At 34.3% G+C, this 21,577-nt stretch overlaps 1 protein-coding gene across 1 annotated transcript in view; it reads left to right on the forward strand.

Moving 5' to 3' along the window:
* The first annotated feature begins 1,709 nt into the window (after positions 1 to 1,709).
* LOC140447565 (peroxidase-like) overlaps positions 1,710 to 21,577 on the forward strand; it is a 57,066-nt gene continuing 37,198 nt past the window's right edge. Inside the window, exons 1-3 of the mRNA XM_072540284.1 lie at positions 1,710 to 2,083; positions 10,404 to 10,571; positions 13,053 to 13,246. Coding sequence (XP_072396385.1) covers positions 1,855 to 2,083; positions 10,404 to 10,571; positions 13,053 to 13,246 — 591 coding nt within the window. The 5' untranslated portion in view covers positions 1,710 to 1,854. The remainder of the gene's footprint in view (positions 2,084 to 10,403; positions 10,572 to 13,052; positions 13,247 to 21,577) is intronic.

Consider the following 21,577-nt stretch of genomic DNA (forward strand, 5'->3'; position numbering starts at 1 on the left):
GACATATTACTTATCGTTAATTTTTTCCCAATAATTTTTTCCCAAAAAATTGCAATTTCACCCCTGTCCGCCACCCCTTATGTATCCACTCTCGCGTCCGCCCTTTGGGATTTCGTCTAGTTATACCAAGATCTTACTCTGGGCAAATTTTCAGCCATATTATCGATCGTTAATTTTTCTTTTAAAAGCCACAATCTTAATCTGGAGATAAAAATAAGGCTCCTACGATGTTATATCTTCTCAATATTGTATTACGGAGTTGAATCCTGGACACTAACTGAAGCAATGGAGAAAAAACTTGAAGCCTTCGAGATGTGGCTATACAGGCGAATTCTAAGGATATCATGGACAGACAAGATAACCAACGAGACCGTATTACGAAGAGTGGGCAAAGAAAGAGAGGTGATGTATACCATTAAAAGGAGAAAGTTGGAATATCTCGGACATATAATGAGAAACAGCACTAAATACAGATTACTGAAGGTAATCCTACAGGGTAAAGTATTCGGAAAGCGAGGAATTGGGAGAAGGAGAATATCATGGTTGAAGAACCTGAGGAAATGGTTCTCCACAACAACAACGAATCTATTTAAAGCATCAGTCAATAAAATAATTATAGCCAGAATGATTGCCAATATTCGGAACGAATAGGCACTGAGAGAAGAAGAAGAAGAATTTTTCCGAAAAAAAATGACAACTTCATCCCTGTATAGCCACCCCCTGTACCACGAGCGGCGTCCGCCTGTAAGGCAAAGTCTTAACCCAGTTACAATGAATATATTCCAGTAGAGAAATGTCATATTACTGATCAGTTCAAAATTTCGGCTCTATCTCTCCGACTATTAGGCAAGCTCATCTTTCCTTTGAAGGAGACAGATAGTTGAACGATATTTTATACAATGTCTATCACCGGGTATGGATTTATTTTTGTCCAAGTTTTATATTGGTCCACTATTTCAAATGTAGTTCAAACAGACATATATTAATTTGTATGTTTCGTTTTAAATTCGTTCAATCTGTATATATATATATATATATATATATATATATATATATATATATATATATATATATATAAGGTTCTTGAACTCCTAAGTGGAGCATAGAGCTTCAGTGAAAACGCGCCATCGGGTTCTATTCTGCGCTAAGGCCTTCACCTCATTCCAAGACTTTCCTTGGCCTCTTATCTCGTCCATGATTTATCTCTTTTTCTTTTCCCTTGCGGATTCCACTCTATTGCAGTCTTTGCCATACTGGAACTATTTTTTCGGAGTGTGTGACCGATCCAACCCCACTTTCTGGACTTAATTTCATTTTGTACCCTCTTTTGTTCGGTCAGGTGTAGCAGATCTTCGTTTCTAATGGTGTTAGGCCAGAATATACGAACAATTCTTCGTAGACATTTGTTAACAAAGACCTGCAGTTTGTCTGTGAGGGTGTTTGTCACTTTCCAGGTTTCACATCCGTAGAATATCTTTCAATTAAATATGATGTATATTATTCAAATTAAAATTCGAAATATTTTAAGTGGTACAATATTGACAACTCTGCCCTAAGTCCGGTCCGCATTCGTATATAAACTGTTGCTTGATTGATTTAAATATAATTTGCATCTTTAGATAATAATGGTTATTAAACATTTTTAGTTTTAATATTATGCACAATTATTTTCCCATAAATTGTAACATATTGAGTTTTATTATTAATTACATCACAGCATGTTAATACTGTAAATTACCCTAAAAATCAAAACATATTTTTACTTTCATATTATCACCATAATTATACATTGCGAATGTGTAATTTTTTACTTGGATTGTGTATATAATAACTAAATTTGTGTTAGCACGATTCATGTGCTTCAGAATGTTTGTATCAACGGGTTTTCTATTTTGTATACACTGTTTTTTATATTTCAACATTGTCTTTGGGGATAATCAGGAATGTGGCGTTCGAGTAACCAAATGTGATGATAATGACAAATACAGAAGTATTGACGGAACTTGCAATAACAAGAAACATCCTAGCTGGGGAACTCCAGGTTCAACGTATATTAGATTCTTACCACCAAATTATGGAGATGGTAAGTATTCTTCTTCTTAAAGTAGGGGAAGATGTTCAACAGTGAACCACTTTTTTTTTGAAAGCTCAAAAAATAGGTAAAATTAAAATTTAAAATATATTTTTTGCGTTTAAACTACAAAATAGAGTTAATTATTGTATTAAAGTGTATTTTTAATTTTAACAATTTATGTAATAGATATTAGTCTTTGTTTGTGATATTGTAATCAAATGTCATTTGATTAACTGTGGACAATGAACCAGGGGTGGCCCACAATGAACCAAGTGGAACCTTGAAAAACAAGTGGGAGAAAGTGTATGATTTTTATTTAGTTAATGTTTTATTACAGAAATGGTGCTTATTAAACAAACAAACGTAGTTCTGCTAAGATAATTTAAAATAATACAGGCATTAAAAAAATAAAAAGATCGACCATCAAAATTTAAAAAACTTATATTAGACATAAGTAGCTTATCGATACCCTAATGCTGATAGGTCGTAACCCAATTTTAGAAAATTTTACAAGAGGCACAAAAAACTGTATAGCATAATTATAAAAGATTGCTTGTGTAATGTTTTCTTAAATAAATAATTATGTAATGGCTACTAAGTGAGTTTATAGTAAAAATATAAATTTGTTTAATTTTGATCAGGGTACTAAGGGATACGACATATTGTAACCAACGTTATGGCGGCTTACGAGTATATCGAACTCTTAGAAAATGTAGTAAGTTATTATAACTCAAGGCGTTCTCATAAAAGTGTGGTTTACGTCATTTTAAATCATAATCCTTATTTTTTTATTTTTATTAATTTCAAATAAACATATACAAATGTGTGTTTACTTTAAATAAAATGTAGCAAACTAAGAGAATACCATTTAAACAACGTTACAGTTAACATTTTTAGGAATAATTAAAATAAAATAACTAAATAATAAGTTTAAATCTTGGCTTTCTTTTTTTGATTTTTGTTATTGTCTTTGATAATTAAGTCTTCGTGAGGCAGCGTATCATAAAAGTAGTGCACATCTGTAGGTAATACAGACTTTAGATCTTGAAGGTCCTTCCATTTCTTTGTGGTAATTTTTAATCTATTCGAATAAAGTTTATCCTAAACCAAATCGTGATTGACGGTGTTCTTTCTCTGAGGAAGGAGTTCATATTTTTGATCATGGGCCACTTTGTATAATATATCCCCATTTGGTAGGTATTTTAAGCCTCTAAGATCTGCTACCTTCAAATATTCTTTTGATTTACCTGGACGAATTGAGCTGTAGCGAAAGTTTGTAGAGTCATTGTAGTTTAGAAAAAAAGTGTGGGTGAGATAGGATACTTCCAAAGGTGCAGGATTCTTCCTGGCTTTTGATATTACCGAAATATAGTCTGAGGGTAGGAATATTTGCCGATTTTTTAGTCTTCGTTCAATTAGACTGTGGGTAGAGTCACACTTCATCTGAGTGTGGCCTCTTTCTAGAAATTTTTGCTCAATCTCGACTTCATACTTGGAAGCTAAAACCGATAAACCATTCGCAAGGACGACATTCCTATTCTGATAACCACAGCCGTCTGAGAATATTATAACATTTTTCTTTTCAGAGGTCAAATATTGTTCTAGATGTTTTATTAAACACGTAGTGAATACAGATGAATCAAGGTCTGCCTCAGTCTCATTCCAAACGAAATTCGTGCTGCGATGGTTTTCCAAGTTATATACTGTAAAGTTAGGTACTTGTAGCTTTGTCTTATAGTACAAAGAACTAGCCTGTAACACTGGACACAATTTGATTGCCTGCACATCAACGACAAAACAGTAAATTTCTTTATGGATGGCTCTGGTTTTATCGGTTTCTTTTTCGACTCGTGCTAGGTCTTTTGCTCTAATGTGGGATGCGTATTGTTCATCTGTAACCTGTTTTATCTTGTAAGATGAACATATATCACATTGCTCCTTGCGTGGTTTAAGCAATGCTAAATTCATTACTTCAAATTCTGTAGAGAATTTACAATTTGATAATGGTCTGTCTTTACATTGTTCTTTATAAAGATTATATACCTACTTCAGTTTTCGATTTTAAATTATGTTCCAGGTATAACTTTCCAGTAGACTTGCGGCAATAGTGGCTCTCTATTTTAGGCAGCCTGTTCAGAAACTCTCGTAAATTCTGTACTCGCAAAATGTCCTGTTTTGCTTTTGGTGTAGACTCTCTTTTTTCTTTGATCCTTGTTTGCACCATGTCACAACTTTCTAGAAATTCATCTTTTCGTGCCGCACTTACCCAGTTCTGTACCATCTTTTCTCCTACTCCTAGTGTGTTAAGAAACATCAATTTGCAGATTTGTAATTTGTTGCCTTTTACTGCCAGAAAGTATTCGTAGGTACCACTTCGCCTTGAAGGTCCATCTACATAACATTTTTTTTTCTCCTTGTATGTAACCATATGAGCGAAGAACATCCTTTTTTGTTCCCAGGACATTTCCCAAAATTTAAAAAATATTTCTTTTCTTAAGTTTCAGGCTGGCTTCGTTTTACGTGCAGGGCGTAGAATATCATGTTTCACAATGTTTTGTAGCCTTTCTAACCAGTATATTCCCTTCCTAACATGCTTGACTGTTTTGTCTTGTTTTTATCCCAGTTCTCAGTATAAAAAAATATTAACGGTATTCTATTTTACGATATGCAGACAATACACTTATTTTAACGTTTGCGTAAAGAGAATCAATGACTTACCTATATTCTAGCTGATTTATAAACTAATTTTAAAGGTTAAACGAATTACTACCAACACGCTTTGTCATTCAAGCTACACTATGGGATAAGATGAGTTGGAAGTAAACAAACAACGCGAGCGGGTTAGGACTTGTTAGAAATCGCGGGAATGGCCACCTTACTATTTTATTTAGGTTACGAGAATTTAACAGCATATAGGGATGCACGGTTGGTTGCCTTTGACACAAAAATATGAATTTTCAATTTTTTGTGGGTTACGATCTGTCAGCATTAGGCTATCGTTATATTAGACATAAAGCATGGAGAGTTAAAAACTTAACGAATGTTCAGCAAGGACAAATCATCCTTGAACAAAAATGTTTCTTGTTTACTTTTAGATCCAAAAACTTTTGGATGTTTAAAAATATTCTTAATATCTAAGAATTTTACATTTGCTAGATTGGGTTAAATGGGAAATGTTAACTTTTTTTTTTATTTAAACACAAAACCACATCAAAAATGTAAATGTAAGCTTTTGTTTTTCTATTTTCTTTTAATTTTAAAAATGATACGAAGCAGTCATCATTCTTATCAATATCTTGTAAAATTTTTGCTACGTAATAAACAGACAGTTTTTTTGTAGTAAAGTGTACTAAGACAAAATCATCTTCTTTAGAATTTCGTGAAAGAGGAGCAAAGTTTTCATCCCAAATTTCTAAGTCATCATCACTTGGTTTTTCGTACCAGTCATCATTAGAAGAGCTATCAGAAATAAATTCTTTAGATTCGTTTGTGTCTGAATCAGATTTTATGTTACGCTTATTTGGTTTTGTCAATGCAGCTTTGGTTTTTGTATTAGGAGAATCTGCAAAAACCTGTCTTTTTGCAGTTACTTTTTTAGCTTTGGATCCTTTAGATATGGCATCCTTTCCGGTGTATCTGTTGCTATAACGCTTTTTTTAACATTTCTACGTTTTCTCTTTTCATTATGAGGACCTGCTTTTAAAGGTGGTCGAAATATTTCTGGTGTTATTAATACTTTGGGGGTGGACTGGGAAGGCTGGTTTTTTCGTTACGTTGTGGCGTTTCAGTTGTTTCAGAGGTTAGCTGATCTGTTGTATTGTTGGGTTCAGGACGGTCCGTAACACTGCTTGGCTAAAAATCTTTGTCGCTAAATATGTTTCTGTTAAATGAAAAAATTCCACACTTAAAAAGTCAATTAGTTTCATAGGGGTGAAATAATTATCAGCATATAGGCAATTAGGCATAACCCTATCGCATTGTATTTAAGGAATAAGTTACGCAAACGGCAATATTATTCCACCTCCAAGACCAAATTATTTTTTGTGTTCATTGGATTTTCCTTTGGTTCTTAATAAATAATAAAATTAATTAATTATTAATTATTAAATTAATAATTAAAATTAATTAAAATTAAAATTAATATATAATTAAAATTAATAATTAAAATTCAAAACCTCTCTATTGGAGCCAAGTAAGAAAGTACTTACCACAACCACATGTAAGAAAAAAGAGTGATGACCGAGGAAATTCTAGAGTTGATGAATGAAAGGAGAAAAAACAAAACCATCAATACGAACCGCTAACCTATCCACATACCTTGAAAATTCTGTTAAAAATTATTCACGCCAAAATTCACTATAAACTGGACCTGGATATTAGTGACACACAATATGGGTTCCGCAATGGTATGGGTACCAGAGAGGCACTATTCTCCTTCAACGTGCTGACGCAGAGATGTTTGGATGTTAACCGTTCTCTTTACGTCTGTTTTATAGACTACAATAAAGCGTTTGATAAAGTAAAACATGACGGACTCATGGAAATTCTAAAAAACAAAAACCTAGATGAAAGAGGTTTAGGGCTAATAAAAACCTTTATTACAATCAGCGAGCAATAGTACGAATTAAAAAAGAGACATCTGAAGAAATGGAAATAAAGAGAGGAGTCAGGCAAGGCTGCCTACTATCACCTCCATTATTTAATGCTTATTCTGAAGAGGTAATTCGAGAAACTCTGGAAGGTGAAACAGTCGGCATAAGAGTAAATGGAGTCTAGTTAACAACATCAGATATGCAGATGATACAGTAATAATAGCCGATAGTTTAAAAGATCTGGAAAGACTCGTAAGTAAAATAGTAATGTGTAGTAGGGAGTACGGACCCTCGCTCAATATCAAAAAGACAAAGTTTATGAAAATTTGTAAAAACAACCATAATACTAACAAATCTTGATAGTGGAGGGCCAGCAGATCGAAAGAGTAAAAAAGTACACTTACCTAGGACCACTTATAACAGAAAATAATTACTACACTGCAGAAATCAAAGTCAGAATAAAAAAAGCACGTTCTAATTTTATAAAAATGAAAAAGGTCCTATGTGGCAAAAATTTAACATTAGCTCTTAAAGTACGCCTAACAGAATGTTACGTATACAGTGTACTATACTACGGAGTGGAATCATGGACGTTAAATCTAGACACAATGAGACGACTTAACGCCTTTGAAATGTGGACCTATAGTAGAATTTTGAGGGTTTCTTGGGTAGATAGAGTTACGAGCAACGAAGTACTGAGAAGGATAGGTAAAGAGAAGGAACTTTAACTTACAATTAAAGAAAGAAAGCTACAGTATCTCGGACATGTGACGCGGGGCGAGAAGTATGGCATCCTGCGACTCATAATGCAAGGAAAGATAGATGCCAGAAGAAGCATCGGAAGAAGACGAATTTCATGGCTTAAGAACCTGAGAGAATGGTATATATATATATATATATATATATACAAGGATTTCCACAGTTTTCACTGTATTCCTTCAATCAACCGTTTTATTCAATTTTTCCTGTTTAGCCAGTCCCCTTTCTGTAGGTTTCTTCCACTCATTGCTTCGTCCACTTCATCTTTGAAAGATCTTCGGGGTCTGCCTCCCTTTCTTCTTCCTTTCGGGCTCCACTCTGTTATTCTATTTATCCACCGATTTTCGTCTGCTCTTCTGACATGTCCGTACCAGGTTAATATCTTCTGTTCGATGTAGTCTATTATGTCGGAGTTCATTCCCATTCTCCTCTTAGTCTCAAGATCAATCTTAATATTATTTATTCTATTTCTTCTTGTTACTCTGCAGCTTCTCCTTAGGAATTCCATCTCTGTTGCTCTCATTTTGTTTTTGGTTTTCTTATTTATTGTCCAATTTTCACACCCATAAGTAAGGATACTTCTTGTCATGGTATTATATATTTTTTTCTTTGTTTTTATGCTGATGTTCTTATCCCATAGTACTGGGTTCAATTTTCGTATGCAGTCTCTTGTTTGTCCTAGTCTATTTTTTATATCTTCCTTCGTTGTTCCTTTGTTTGATATTATGAAGCCTAAATACTTATACTTGTCTGTTCCTTTGATTTGTTTACCTTCGTCGATTTCCAGCTGTTTTATTTCTGTATTCTCCGTTGTTAGGTATTCAGTTTTCTTTAGATTTATTTCCATCCCATTCTTTGTATATTCCTGCTCCAGTTTTCTCATCATAAAACTAAGGTCATCCTCATCTTGTGCGATCACTATTTGGTCGTCGGCAAAACTTAGCGTATATAGATATTCGTTCCTTACTGGTATACCCATTCCTTCGCACTTTCTTTTCCATGGTTTCAGGGTTTTTTCTAGGAATATTTTAAACAGGGTGGGGGATGTGGAGCAAACCTGTAGTAGTCCCTTTGTCGTCTTAAATGGACTGCATATTCCATTGCCCGTTTTGATAGCTACTTCGTTATTCTTGTAGAGTGCTTTTACCGCGTTTATTAATCTTCGTGGAACTTCGATGTCTTCCATTGCTTCCCATAGCTTGGTTCTAGGTATTGAGTCATATGCCTTCTTAAAATCAACAAAAGTCAGATGGACGGATCTATTTTTGGCCATTCTTTTTTCTATTAGTTGTTCGACCGTGTAAATGTGATCTAAGCATGCTTTCCCCGCTGTGAAACCTGCCTGGTCTTCTCCGATTTTATCTTGTATATATATTTCTAATTTTTCCTTTATGGTCTTTCCATACAGTCTGCCTATAGACAATATAATGCTGATTCTCCGATAGTTTTCGCAGTTTTTTCTATTTCCTTTCTTATATATTGATGTCATATATGCTTGGGTCCATTCTGCCGGTAAGTCTTCTCCATTCAGTGCTCTCTCAAACATTTTATGCATCATACAGAATAACTTTTCCGGTCCGTTTTTAATCAATTCATTTGGTATTCCGCCGGGACCTTCTGCTTTTTTGATCTTTAGAGTTTTGATCGTTCTTTTTACCTCAGCTAGGCTTAATTCGATTTCGTCATGTGTGTAGATTTCTATTCCGTCTATTTCTGATTCTTTGAATTCGGGGCGGTCTTCGGTTAGCAATTTTTTATAGTATTCTTGCCATTCGTTTTCTTTGATTTGACCGATCTTGATTTTCCCTGTCTTATTTCTTTGGAGCGACTTTAAGATGCGCCATAACTCTGAATTTCTCGTTCCTCCTATGTGCTGTTCTATCTCTGTGCATGTTTTTTCCCATCTTTCATTTTTTTCATTTGCCACTTTTCTTTTCACTTCTTTATTTTTTTTCCTGTATAGTTCCAAGTCCTCATAGTTTTTTGTGTTAAGGTATTTTATATGGAGTTCTTTTTTCTCTTTTATGCATGTTAGTGTGTCTTTGGTGGGTGTATTTTTGGTCCACTTTTCCAAGAGCTTCTAGGGCTGCTGTCTTCATGCAGGTTTTTATGTGTTCGTATGTTTGTTCTAATGATTCATACCGAAACTCTTCTAGCTTTTGATCCAATCTTCGCTTATATAGGTCTTTTATTGAGTCTTCTTCTAATAAATTGATTTTGAATTTCTTTTCTTGTGTTGAGCACGTATTTACAGGTGTAGCCGGAGCCGTAAGTTGGTCAGACTCTCCCTGGGTCGGTTTCTGTTGGGTCCATATGAAGGGGAATTCAATCCAAGCGATTACTAGTTTGTGATCTGTGCCGCATTCTGCGCCTCACTTTACGAGAATGGTTTGGATGCAAAACAACTAATTAGAGCTACTGCCTCAAAAATTAAAATAGCTATGATGATTGAAACTCTCCGTATTGGAGATGGCACCTGAATAAGAAGATTGGTAATTTAGGTTTGCTTTTTCTGATCCTTACTATAATGAATTTGTTTGGTTTCTGCATCAATTATTTAACCAAAGAAATAATTGACGGAAACCAATTAACAATCGTCAAATAACGATTAGTTGTTCGATTATTATCAGTTACCTGTACGACCGGTAAAACACATTGGTTAAGAACCTTTCTTTTTAAACAAACTTAAATATTGGACTTGAAAATGTTGTTCAATGTATCAAAGGAAGCCCATGTGAGGCCTATCCTTCTTTGTCTTTATTTGTTTGATTTTCTTATTCTAAGCGAATCTCATGCCCCAGATATTTGTAAATTATTACTTTCTATCGAATTGTTAAATTGTTAATGAATTATTGAATTTTATCGCTGACTATAAGTTTGGTCATAACTTTTGTCTTTAAGGTATTTTTAATACCAATTATTGCTGATGCCTCATAGAGCGTAAAAATAACAAGTGTATATTTATTACTTTGTTCTAGGCGTACATTCGTTACCTCTAACTGCTGACAAACAACCCTTACCAAATGCCAGAAATATAACAGCAACTATATACACAGATGGCCTGTTGGAGACTTGTGTAGAAATAACATTAAATGCTATGATATTTGGGCAAGCTGTCTCACATGACCTTAGTTTTATAAAACCTGGTACGTTTCTTTAATATACTAGTTTGGTTATTCATTAATGGTCTTTTACTGTCCATTTTTATAATTTATAAAAATTCCATTATAATAAGAGCTACTTATTTGGAATGTAAAGTACGTACAAATTATTGATATTTTATCGAAATGAAATCTTCATTTCAATCGTTACCACCATTATCTTGGATGATAGCTACTAAATTTTAAATTTTACGAAAATAAACTACAATTATAATTGAACTTTGAAAAATAAAGACAGATATAGAGCACATTTTTTTTAATTAAATCTTGCCCAAGTACTTTCGCTCCCTAAAGCATCTTCAGGGGTATTTCGTCAATTTTGGGGTATCCAACAGTTGCAGAATGTCATACACTTAAAATTAAACATAAAGTTAAACATAACACTACATTACACAAGGACAAACAGTTTAAAATAATTTAAAAAGTCGAGTCTACATTCTGGTCGGCATCAGGAGAGGGAAACATATATAACTGATTGATTTCTGTGCCCAGATATGTGAAAGCATTCACACGTTTAATAGTAAAGTTGTCTATTGCTATATTATTTTCATTCTCAGGTGTTTTTTTGGTGGTCATGTACTTAGTTGTTATTTCTTTTACTTTAAGCCCACTTTTTTGTGCTTCAATAACGTTTCCATTAGTCGTGTCTTGCTTCTACTACTAATGGCGACATCGTCTGCACATGCAGTAATTTGTACTGTTTTGGTGTTTATATGGCCGGTTACATTAGTTTTTTTTGATAACTGCTTTAAGAACTGGGTTGAACAACATGGTTGAAAGTGCGTCTCTCTGTAACCTAGCTTGCCTTATTTCCTCTACTGCAGTTCTGAATTTATCATCATACCATTGTTTTTAATTGACTCCATTCTTTCACTTTAGTATCTTCCTCTCTAATTCCGTTGAGTTTTATTTAAAAAGAATTTTGATACTCTTGTGTCTTTGTTGAAATTTTAAATGATTTAACATTCCATTTTTTAATTTGGCTATTTTTCCCTTTTGCCACTGTCAGCGATACTAATGTCAGCGATACGTTCTGATATTAGTGATGTCTGTTGCCCATCTTTTTGAGATGAGGATGTGGTTAATTTAATTGGCTTCGTTGGTTTCTGGTATTTTCCTTGTTCCTCTATGGATATATTTTCTTTGAAAGTTACTGCTAACAACCACTTATTTATTTGCGGTTGCAAATTGTGCAACCCTAAGTCAATTTTGACTGGTTTCATTAAAAAGTTTGTTCTTTCCCCAGCTTAGCATTAAAGTCGCCTAATGTTATAACCGCATCGTTTCTGAAACATCACATACTTTCTGAAACTCTCCATAGAATCTTTTAACCTCGTATTCGTCGGTGCATAATACATTAACCATTGTCACGTTGTGTAGTTTACGTTTGAGTCTTATGGTGCAAATTCTGTCTGATATTAGTGTAAATGCTATAATGGCTTTTCGCAGTTTTTGGTTAATATAAACCCTACTCCTCTTTCAGCTTGTCTCATTTCATTTCCGAAGTAGTATAGTGAGAACTTGCTTTAAAATATATACAATTTATTTTTTCTTTGAGAGTTTTGCAGTCAAAGGAATTTTAAAAATCAGCCTGCACAATTGATCGTGCTTTCAGAGTCCAAGCTTCTACCCCATATAACATAACTTTTAGTTTAGTTACCTAAAATCTTTATAGAGAAGCGATAGTTATTTAACTTCTTCTTCTTCCTATGCCGTCCCCATTAACGGAGGTTGGCGACCACATTTTTAAAAGCTTCTCTGTCTTTTACAACGTGGAATAATTCGTTTACAGTCATGTTTGTCCAGTCTTGAATATTTCGCAGCCACGACTTTCTCTTTTTACCTATTCCCTTCTTGCCATCGACTCTACCCTGCGTGATGACCTGCAGAAGACTATATTTATTATTTCTCAGTATGTGTCCAAGGTATGCAGTCTTGCGTACTTTTATTGTTCTCAACAATTTTTTGTCTCGACCCATCCTTCTCAGCACTTCCTCATTGGTGACCCTGGCAGTCCATGGAATTCTAAACATTCTCCGGTATATCCAAAGTTCCAAGGCTTCAATCGTCTTTTAATTATTTGCGCTTTTAGTGTCCATGTTTCTACCCCGTGCAATAGTTGCGACCAGACGTAACATTCAACAAACCTCAGTGTTAGCGCAGTATTCAGATTTTTGTTACAGAACAATTGCTTGAATTTTAAGAACGCTGCCCTTGCCATTTCTATTCGTACCCGTATCTCTTGGTCTGGATCTAATGGTCTAGTTTTTTAACTACTGATAATAATTATATTTAAGATTTTGCTGTTTTGTGAAGAAACTAATATTACCTTAGTTATGCTATTTAAAAATGTATTAATTTAACTTTAACAGAAGAAACGCGCTCTCTAGAACCCGGAAATAAAATATCGATAAATATTAAAAAAAAAAAAAAACTTTATTATAAGCATAATCAACTATATTTTAGCAATTGATTCGGAACTAGAATGTTGCACAGCTTATTATAGAGATGTAGAGGATACACCAACGAAGTGTGCGAATATCGAAGTGTCGCCAGAAGATCCAGATTATTCTGACGTGAACATCACATGTATTCCACTTGTTAGAACTGCTACTAATCGAGACGATCACTGTGAAGAAGATTTGCAATATGCCGAACAAGTGAGTATAAAACATAATCATAAATATTATCATAAAAATAATAAATGCGGTTAATATTAATAATGACAACAAAAATTGTTTTTTTATAATTAATAATTTTTTAAGGCGTTAGGTAAAACTAATAAAATATTTTATGTGCATAACCAATTAAAATTTTCGTATTGTTCTTTATCATTCCTAAAAGGCAGTAAAATAACTGTTTAATATTCGCTGGCTTCTAAATAGTCAAACTCGACTTTTTTTAGTTTGTATGTGAATGTTTAGTACTTCCTTAACCTTTCGCTACCGAAGGGTCAAGTTGTTTTGTAGTTGACGGAGGGGGTACATTATGTACCCCATGCATTTTTATAGATTAAATATTAACATAATGCAATAATTTTAGTTAAAACATAATTAAAATAAATGCAAGTATTTTTTATTGAATATAAGTAACAATAAAAAAATATATGGTGTCTTGAAAAAATTAATTATCGTTTTTTTGATTAGCTTTACATTTTGTACATATTATTGTTTGAATTGTTGTGGTTGTTTGATGTTCAGCACAAACAAAGAATTTACAAGAATTGCACGTTTTTCTGCTTTTGCGGTCCTTCTTGCGTGGAAGAGGAAACATCGCCCTGAGGATTTCAAGATGGTGGCGTCGTTTTCGAGATTCTCCCTTGGTGGCGGTGGGCATAATTCGTACATCGCGTTTATAATTCGCTTATGGAATTTTTGTGGACTTTGTAGTCGCCTATCGACATGGGGCTTTATAAGTTCTTGACCCAGGTTTAGTAAAAATTCTCTGCGTCTGTGAGAAGCTTCATACGCACGAATGGAATTCTTTGTCGTCCACAGTACGTATGCATTCAGACCTGCAATGTCTAGAAGATTTTGAAACAAAACAAATGGCCATCTCTTAGAGGCTCTTTTACAAGAATATTCATTTACCATCTTATCCATAGTATCTACGGCACCTTTTGTAGAATTGTAATGCAAGATTATGTCTGGCTTATAGTCCGTCTCTTCTCCGCTAATTTTATCGTCGTTATGTTCTGTACTCAATAAAATTACTGCCTTATTCTTTTTAGGAACGTAAGACGCCAGTGTTATTTCCTCAGTGAAGGCAAAAACTGAGGACTTTTCTTGTCTAGAAATATTGGGTAGTAGGGCTGGAGGGATATCCTGCTTGTTTTTTCGAAGTGTTCCACATAATGTTATTTGTCGATCTAGGAGTTGTTTTGCCAAGGGAACACTGGTAAAGAAATTATCAGTAGTGATGCCATAACCAGTTTTTAGAAATGAGACCAAATCAAGTACTACTCTTTTGCCCTGGTCTTTTTCTGGTTTGTTATCATCTTTTCCAGTATAAATCTGAAGGTTAGCAGCATTGGTGATTGTTGCATCAACTAGAGCCCACATTTTGATGCCATACTTGGCTGGTTTTGATTTAATGTAGACTCTAAATGGACACTTACCTCTAAAACTTACAAGTTGTTCATCAACAGTTATATGAGAGTGGCACTTAAAACTTTTAGTGTTCTACAAACTTTGTAAACACTTCCCTAAAAGCTGCTAGTTTGTCAGAACTTCTACGTTCTTCTCTAGTGTTCAAATCATCGAATCGCATAAGTGAAATTAAATCTAGAAATCGGTCGCGTGACATGGCAGCCGGAAAAATAGATCGATTGTACAAAGGGTTTCGACACCACAAAAAGTGCACTGGTTCCCTATTGGCTTTTAGCGCACCCGCCGTAATCAAGAGTCCCAAGACCGCATAAATTTCCATTGAATCAGTGGGAAACCAGGTTGCCCCTTGTTTTATTAGGATTTTTCCCATTCCAATCCTGAAAGTATTTCTCCGCTTTCTGGTTTGTACATTTGACGATGATCTCTACAATTTTCTCATCTACAAATAATTTGAAGCAATCACTAATTTTAGCGACATTTTTAGATTTTTCTGTAAGCCCTGGTTTTTCGAGCAAGTTTTTTGTGCGACATCTAGTTTGTCGTAAATGACGATTTTTCCAAACTGTACCATTCTTGGAAATAAATGTGGAATCTACTGCCCCCAAAACTGGTTTATCAGAATCATTACTGTCGCTCTCAGATAGCTAAAATATAATAAACTCAAAATAGAAATATCGTACATAAAACAAAAATAAAAATTACCTGCAGAATTTGCAGCAATATTCCGCTACTTCTAAATTATCATCTAATTCTGAATCATCCGATAAACTATCTCTTTCAGAAAGGTAATCATCATCACTTTCCTCTTACCACTGCACTGCAGTTTCACGATCCTGTTTTTTCCAAAGGTCTAACTTTATTTTTTTCGACATATCGGTAAATCGTGTAATCACAAATGGATAAACTAAAACGGTATGTTAGCAGTGTTAGCACTAAGTCATCCACAGAACTGATTTGTGTGTTATTGCAAACAACAGGTTTGGTGCCGTGCGCAAAACGTCTGGTTTATTCAGTGGCGTCGACCGCAATGAACTGTACCGCGGTTGACGGAGGGGGTACAACTTGTACCCCAAGCACAGTGCTGCACTTTTCATAGGTAAAAATATGTCAAATTGAAAACAAATGGTTGGATATGCTTTTACACATCCCAATGAAGAAGTAACTAGAACAGTTAAACAAAATTCCAACATTTTTAAAAATTATTCATGAAAAATCGAATTTGGGGTACAATCTGTACCCCCCTCCGGTAGCGGAAGGTTATTCGGTTTTTTCTATTTATGTCAGGCAATCTTTCTGCAGTGAACGATATAAAAGGTTGTATTTTAGTCAGCGTATTTTAAAGGGCGTTTGTTTACTTTAAAAATTAAAATTATAATAGACAATAGTTTTTAGATGGTTAGGTGTAAAAGGTATATTTAAGTCTCCGAAATTAAAATTCTAAACGGTTTCAGTTCTATCGCACGGAAAGCTAGTAATTCCACCTAATTTGAAATAATTAAGTTAATTTGACTGTTAGAAAAAAAAAGTGTAATGACTGCTTATTTGACCTACTAGTTAAAAACAAAAATTACAAATAAAAGAAATAAAATTACAATTTTTGGTTTAAAAGAGAAACAATATTTTAGCTATAATGTAAAACTGTCAAGTCTGTTTTTGAACGAGTTGGTAGAGGAAGCAGAGACAATGTTATCGGTTAGGTTATTCCAGCACTCAAAAACTCTATTTGGTTCTAAGTTTTGCCTTGATCTTGTAGAAAAATTTTCTTTTTTTAGTTTGAACTGATGACCTCTGAGGCGTTTATCTTGATTAACGGTAAACATTTCATCGAGATTTCCAAAATTAAATTTTAGTATTTTAAAAGTTGTAATTAAGTCTCCACGTTGTCGGCGAAGTTTAAAAGAAGTTAGTTTAGCCATACTAAGTCTTTCTGCATAAGAAGGTCTTCTCAGTCCCAAAGAACAAGCCACCCTCGGTCTTCGGGTGGCTGTTCTTTGGACGTTTTCCAACATAGTCTTGTCTCGAACCAGATCAGGATACCACGTTGGTCCAGCGTATTCAAGTATGGGTCTTACGTACAGAGTGTAGAGTTTACAGAATGATTGCATTGAAACTCTCGAAAAACACCTCCAAATAAGATACAGTCTGAAGTTCGCACGTTTACAAATAGAGGTAATATGGTCGGACCAAGTTAGGCTGCTATTTATGATAACACCAAGATCGTTATACGAAAACACAGAATCTAATGGCTGCCCCTTAACAAAGTACGGCACAAGTGGGTTATTTTTACCAATTCGAAGCACTACACATTTTTCAGCGTTTAAGGGTAGTAACCACTGGGAATACCAAGTTAAAATAGAGTCCACGTCCATTTGGAGGGTTAACTGGTTTGTGATTTAATTGGCATATATTTTTGTGTCATCAGCGTGTAACGATATTTTACTTGAGACATAATAAGGAACATCGCTGGTGTAAACCGTAAACAGCAGAGGTCCAAGGACGAAACCCTGAGGCACTCCACTTTCCACTAACCTGTCCTGTGAGAAAGAATCGCCAACTCTAACTTTGTAATATCGATCTGTCAGAAAATCATCTATCCAACGAAGTAAAGTACCGCTAACTCCGAAATGTTCTAGCTTATGTAGAAGTCTGCGCTTAGGTACACGGTCAAAGGCTTTAGAGAAATCTAGATAAACAACGTCAACCGGCTGCGAACTGTTAAGTGATGATGTTCAGTCGTTAACACAACGTAAGAGATTGGTTAGAGTAGAGCGACCAGAGACAAATCCATGTTGTTGTGTTGGAATATATAACTTTAGAACTTCTAGTTTTTAGGATAAACGTAAAAACATGTTAATTCATATTTGAAGGGGGAGACATTGTATCATATTCAAGTTTGCTGAGAAATGCACCCCCGCATCATCTCTTTATTTTTTTTTAAATTACTTTCCTCTTTTTTTATTTTATATATGGATTCTCCTTTTTGTAGTGATTTCAAAAATGTATAATACACTTGGTTTAAAGTGATAAGTTTATGAGATAGACAATTTTTCTTTTAACAAGATAGTATCTCTCTCACCTTAATTGAGTGTAACAAAATAGGATGTAGCATATTTTAAAATTTTTAAATATTTAACCGTACTATTTGTAGTACCTTCAAAAACCAAGAAACAAAAACTACTTTTTATTGAAGTTTTATCAAAGGTTTTTGATATTATTTGGATATTAATTTTAATCGGTTAATAGCTAATGACAATTTGTTATAACTTGTAACAGATAGAAATGGTTTACTCTTTGCAAAAAAGAACCTAATTTGTAGGTTTATACTACAAAAATAATAATTGTGCAAGAGCTGCTGCTAGAATTTTTAATGAAACACACTACAATGGACATGCAACTCATGTAGTGATCACATATTTTGTGATTGAAGTGATGCAAAAATTTAAAACAACAGGGTCAGTTTACAATAAAAAACATAATCGGCAGGAACTTTTAAATACCGAAGCAATCCAAGTAGCCATTTCGAGCCAGTTAACTTAGGGCTGAGCAATCACAGCCACTGTCAACAATAAGCAGAGCAATAGGTGTTTCATCTTCTATCGCCTTCCGAGTCCTACATAACTTTAAGTTTCATCCATATAAAATTAATTTAATATAAGAGTTACATGAAGAAGATTTTGAACGTTGTCTCGAATTTTGCGAATTAATAACACAATGCATCATTAACAATCCACAATTGTTAAACAATATATGCTTTTCGGATGAATGCTCATTTTCATTAAATGATTTGTTGAACAGACATAATTGATGATACTGGACTGAGAGTGATCCACATAATGTACGTGAATTTCACACACAGCATCCTTAAAGGTTAAACGTACGGTATGATATCCTAAGTGATCACATTATCTAGACCTAGACCTTTTTTTATAACTGAAAACTTAAATGGTGCATTGTATCTTGAATTACTTAGGCAAGTGGTTAATCGTATAAGAACCATACTAGAAAATGATGATAACCTTTCTGAAGATTTGGTTGTATTTAAACATGATGGAGCTCCTCCTTTGCTCTACCTGTGCGACAATTTTTAAACGAATTGTTTCCCGCTCGTTGGATAAATAGACGAGGACAGAGGATGGATTAGCCACGTAGGTCACCGGATTTAACACCCCTAGACTTCTTCTTATGGGGTATATAATAAAAATTTATGCTATTTAACCAGAATCTCTAGATGATTTACGAGAAAGAATAGAGGATGAATGTCAACATTTTGGTAGTGAAATGTTCATAATAAATGTTTGTAGGAAAACTGTAAAAAAAATCATTTTTTTTTCAATCCACTTTTCTTACTTTTGTATTTATGTTTCGCATAAACTAATCACTTCAAGCATCATGTGTTATTCATTTCTGAAATCAGTACAAATAGAAGAATCCAAATATCAAATAAAAAAAGGGGGACGTAATTTAAAAAAAAATCGGTTGCCTGTAAAGTCGGTTTTACGGGCGAAGAGTTTACGTGACAACGTCTTTTTCTCGGTAGAATATTTATTGATATGAATATTATTAAATTGCACAATAGTTGTTTGCAGTTGAAATGCGCTGTTTCTTCTCAATCGACTGAATTACGATTGATTGCAGAGTGATTTAAACTAATAATTTACTTAACACTATCAACATTTGTCAATAGTATGACATAACCTATAAACTCAGTTTCTCAACTTTTGTTTCAATCTAACAATTAATCAATCAATCATAGTTTACGATAATGAAATATTAGTGTACAATTATTTACCTTTATTGTTGTAGTTGTTGTAAATGATGAATCTAAGCACTCCACATTTTCACTACAGACACAGCTGACGATACTTTAACCACACGTGTGAACTTGTATTATGACGCTTTCTCGGTTTTCAAACGCCAAGAACGCTCGAGGAAGACAGAGACACAAGCACGCACCGATTCAACGCGCCTAATTCTCTAGTGCTGCGCGCGCAGCGGACCGATCATGTTTGAGTGGGAGAGAGACGCAAGGCATTCGCCGGTCCGGCGGGCCTCACTCTCGTTCGGTGACTCATCGTAACAGACGTGAGCAGGCGTTACACTTTTTCATGAGTGACTCCGAGCCACAACCTAATTTAAGACGTTGTCACGTCAAAAAAATTAAGGGATGATACGGGGAGTAAGAGGGTGTATTTCCCAGCAACTGGTAATATAATATATAATGTCTCCTTCTTCAAATAATAATTGACGTTTTTTGGGTTTTTTATAAAAATTCAAAGTTCAAAAGTTATTTAAGGTGGATCGTTTTATCTGAAAAGCACTGTATTTTAAAAATATAAATAACAACACAGTAATCAACAGGATAATATTCAAAAAAAAAGAAAATATTATTTTATTACAAAATAACTGAAACTACCTGCTATGTACCGCTATAGGTTTGCATGAAATATTAGGAATCGTGGAGATACAGTCCGAGACCTTCAGGAAATTGGGAGCAATAAAGTAATTGGAATCTTTCCTGACTTTACCATTAGTCCAACATACCTGACATCGCCTTTTCATTTTCACCTTTGGGGCAATATTTTGGTAGATGGTAGGTATACTTTAAATCTTGGGATGGGTTCTGCAAGTGGTGGCCCAAGTAATTTTTCAATTAATTTTCAATACAAGCCGAAAATCTTAGTAATTTAATTTGTTTGAACTATTGCCGTTATATAGCAACCATGAATTTAAGAACATGATTTGACACATGTGGATAGCAAATTTCTTACACCAAATAAGAGTTTTATGCTCCCAACTATAGTAAGAAAACAATTGATCAGTATGGTCTATCCCGACATAAAATCATTATACTTATGAGTTGTGGTTTCTGCTGCACCTGACCTATGGTTTCTTTCAAGTCTTTATTAGATTCACTGGATATGTCTTTCTAAGGCTATAGGGCCTTATCATTACCTTTCTATGGTCCTTTCACTTTGTGATACATATCCTCGAGGATTATATTGGTTGAACACTTCACCTTTTTTAAATTGTTTTGCTAAAACTTCAGGCGGATTTATTTTTCGATTAACTCTTAGTGTGCCCGTAGCATATGTTTGTTTATTCAATAACTCCTAGCAAGTTTGACACTATTATAGAAGTTGTCCGTGAAGACCGCATGGCCAGCATCAAGTTTTTCTTCTAATAAACATAGAACCACCTTTTCAGTATGTTGTGAACCTCCTAACTAGACATCAGCTAAACCAGAGTAGATACCAGCCCATTCGGCTCACATAGTAAGTACAGCTTCACACCAAACTTGTGTCGTTTTCCCTTTATGTCTTGCCGATCCACAGGATCACGGATTCATTCAATGAGAGTTTCTTATTGGGGTATTTAATTTTTGCGTGTTCGAATTTTAAAGCTCTTAAAATGAGAAGAAATCAGTCAAGCTCTTAAATCTTAAAAATGCGGCCAAATTAAACACGTTAAATCTGTTGGAGCTTAGTGAATGATCGCTCAGTCGAATTTTGAATCTCTAAGACTGGTGTAAGAAAACTAAACAACATCTGCTAAAACCAAACAAAGAAACAAAGAAGAAATCTTGGATGGCTCAAGAAATCCTTCACTTAATGGAACGCAGAAGGTTAATTAAAGGAAATAAAGAAGAAAAATAAGAGAAGCTAAAGAAAACGAAGCTGTAGAGAAATGTAAAGAAATAGAAAGACTACAAGACAAGCATGACAATTTTAATGTTCACAAAAAGGTAAAAGAAATAACGGGTACTTTTAAAAAGAGAACACAAATGAAACTTATAGACACCAATGGAAAATTAATCATTGACACCCAAGAAATGAAAGACAAATGGAGAATATATTTGGAGACACTTTTTCAAGATCAAAGAAC

The sequence above is a fragment of the Diabrotica undecimpunctata genome, chromosome 1 (assembly GCF_040954645.1).
Source record: "Diabrotica undecimpunctata isolate CICGRU chromosome 1, icDiaUnde3, whole genome shotgun sequence".
Classification (NCBI taxonomy): domain Eukaryota; kingdom Metazoa; phylum Arthropoda; class Insecta; order Coleoptera; family Chrysomelidae; genus Diabrotica; species Diabrotica undecimpunctata.